The 2,316-nt window shown below is 37.6% G+C and overlaps 1 protein-coding gene across 1 annotated transcript; it reads right to left on the minus strand.

The window, feature by feature from the left end:
• Positions 1–884: 884 nt before the first annotated feature.
• LOC123726155 (trace amine-associated receptor 13c-like) lies at positions 885–1,847 on the minus strand. The gene has a single exon (XM_045692747.2). The coding sequence runs from the start codon at positions 1,845–1,847 to the stop codon at positions 885–887; it is 963 nt and encodes a 320-aa protein (XP_045548703.2).
• Between the last annotated feature and the right edge of the window lie 469 nt (positions 1,848–2,316).

Genomic DNA, 2,316 nt, shown 5'->3' on the forward strand with positions numbered 1-2,316 from the left:
GTTGCCCAATCTCTATATTCATTCAGAGTAAACAGCTTCTGAGAGAGCTGCTCTGGTGTGACCCCTGACCTAGCAGCAGTGATGTAGTGAGAGTAGTGGTAGTGAGAGTAGTGGTAGTGAGAGTAATGGTAGTGAGAGTAGTGGTAGTGAGAGTAGTGGTAGTGAGAGTAGTGGTAGTGTTCATAACCAGTATGTTGAGGTTCAAGTGTATGCTGTGGTCTCCTGCTCTGTTGTGTTGAATAATTAATGTATATACTATAGTAGTTATTTATAAATGTGAGAATACCTAGCTGAGTAACATTTCACAAATGTGGCCTTAATATTTAAAGGTGAGCAAACTGTAAATTCCTTACAAATGGTTTATTACTGAATGTTATTATAAAGTGTTACCCATAATTGCATATTCTTACATTTTACCATCAACAAGTTACCCAATACAGAATTTATTTAGACCTGGACGTTATCTGTTATCATGCAGTATTGCACATTTCAACTTTACTAAACTTGATGAAGACGTTGTGTCACAATTGAGCCACTAGAGGGAGATGTTATACAACATATAGAATGACTCATGACGTCCTCAAAATGTACTATTAGAAGGCTTACTATTTATCATTAAGTAACACGGAACAACCACAGCCTTAGGTATTTGGAGTACACAATCCATAATGACTACAGTATCCTTTATAAAACAAGGGTATGCCTTCTCCAAGTCATTCCAATCCATTCCAAATCAATCTGAATCAACACCACATGTATCTATGATGACAACACTGAGGTAAGTAATGCCAGTGTTCTGTTACATGAAATAAATACTTACAACAATTGTAGAAAAAAAACTATCAAACATATGATTGCCAACGTAGGGAATAAAATTTTAGGAACTATGAACGTCTTATCTTCAAAGTTAATAAAAGTTTAGCTGTCACTTTGAACCATGGATAAAAGAAAGCATAAATTATTGGATTAATTAAGGAATTAACTAGTGGCAGAAAAATTATGAAATATGATAAAAAATGGTCAATTAAAAAAAATGAAAAAAAGTTAATAAATAGAGTTGGAATCCAACAAATGAAATAGTTCAAAACAACAATAGAAAGAGTTTTTGCTGCTTTTCTCTCAGATTTATTTGCCCGTACAGTTTTAACACCAGACACATTGGCAGCCTCTTTAGAAAACACCTTTCTGGCCTGTGATCTGGCCACCACAAAGATTGTCATATAAAGTGTTATAATAATAGAGCACGGGACAACCATTGTAAATACAACGTCAATGATATTACCCCAGGTTATTCCTTCAACAATAAAACATTCTGTCAAACATCTACTTGGTACCTGTACATTTACTACGTTTTTTATAATAACAGCATCGTATATGATAGAACAACACCAGGTAACGGATATACAACACATCATTCTTGTTGTTGTTATTTTAGAGTGGTACAATAAGGGATCAGACACAGCAACATAGCGGTCAATAGATATCAAGACCAAATTGCCTAGAGATAAAGAAGTACATAACAAAGTACTGTAGATCTGAAACGCACAGAAATATTCCCCAAAACCCCAGCATGCTTCCATTATTGCTACAGTCGTTGCTGGTATCACAATCAGTCCCACCAGAAGATCTGACACAGCCAGAGAAAGGATGAGCAGGTTGGTTGGAGTGTGGAGCTGCTTGAAGTGAGAGATGGAGATGATCACCAGTATGTTCAAAAATACTGTAACTGCTGAAATCAATGAGAAGAAGATGTACAGTGTTATGTAGATAGATGTCAATAGCAAAGCCTTTCTGCAAGAAGAGTTTCCGTCTTGAAAACAGTACTGATCATCTTTGTTTTCCTCCATTTGTAATAAAAGGTAAAAATGCTGAGGTCCTTCTCCTGCTTGGTCCTGTGTGCGACCCTGTCAGGTCCACCGTCTGACAAGCTCTGAGCTCTGCCTCTCTATTTATCCCTGAGTTACTGACAGAAACTCCCCTCCTCAGGATCTATCTTCACGCACACACACACACACACACACACACACACACACACTCACACACACACACACACACACACACACACACACACACACACACACACACACACACACACACACACACACACACACACACCAACAAAACATACACAAGTGAGCACAGAATTGAACAAACGGTTTGTTAAACACATTTTTTGTGAAAAGCATGATGTAATGTATGACAGGATTGGATGTTGCTGTGCCCACCTAGCCTGTCCTTCAGCCTTACTGATAGAGCTGAGAGAAAAGGTACATTTACCCAATTGAGCATTTTAATGGGGAAAATACAACATGGGTG

This window comes from Salmo salar, chromosome 18 (genome assembly GCF_965601325.2).
Source record: "Salmo salar chromosome 18, fSalSal1, whole genome shotgun sequence".
Taxonomy (NCBI): Eukaryota; Metazoa; Chordata; class Actinopteri; order Salmoniformes; family Salmonidae; genus Salmo; species Salmo salar.

Excerpts from the sequence above, each read along its gene's own strand:
- LOC123726155 (XM_045692747.2), bottom strand. The coding sequence starts at position 1,847 with ATGGAGGAAAACAAAGATGATCAGTACTGTTTTCAAGACGGAAACTCT.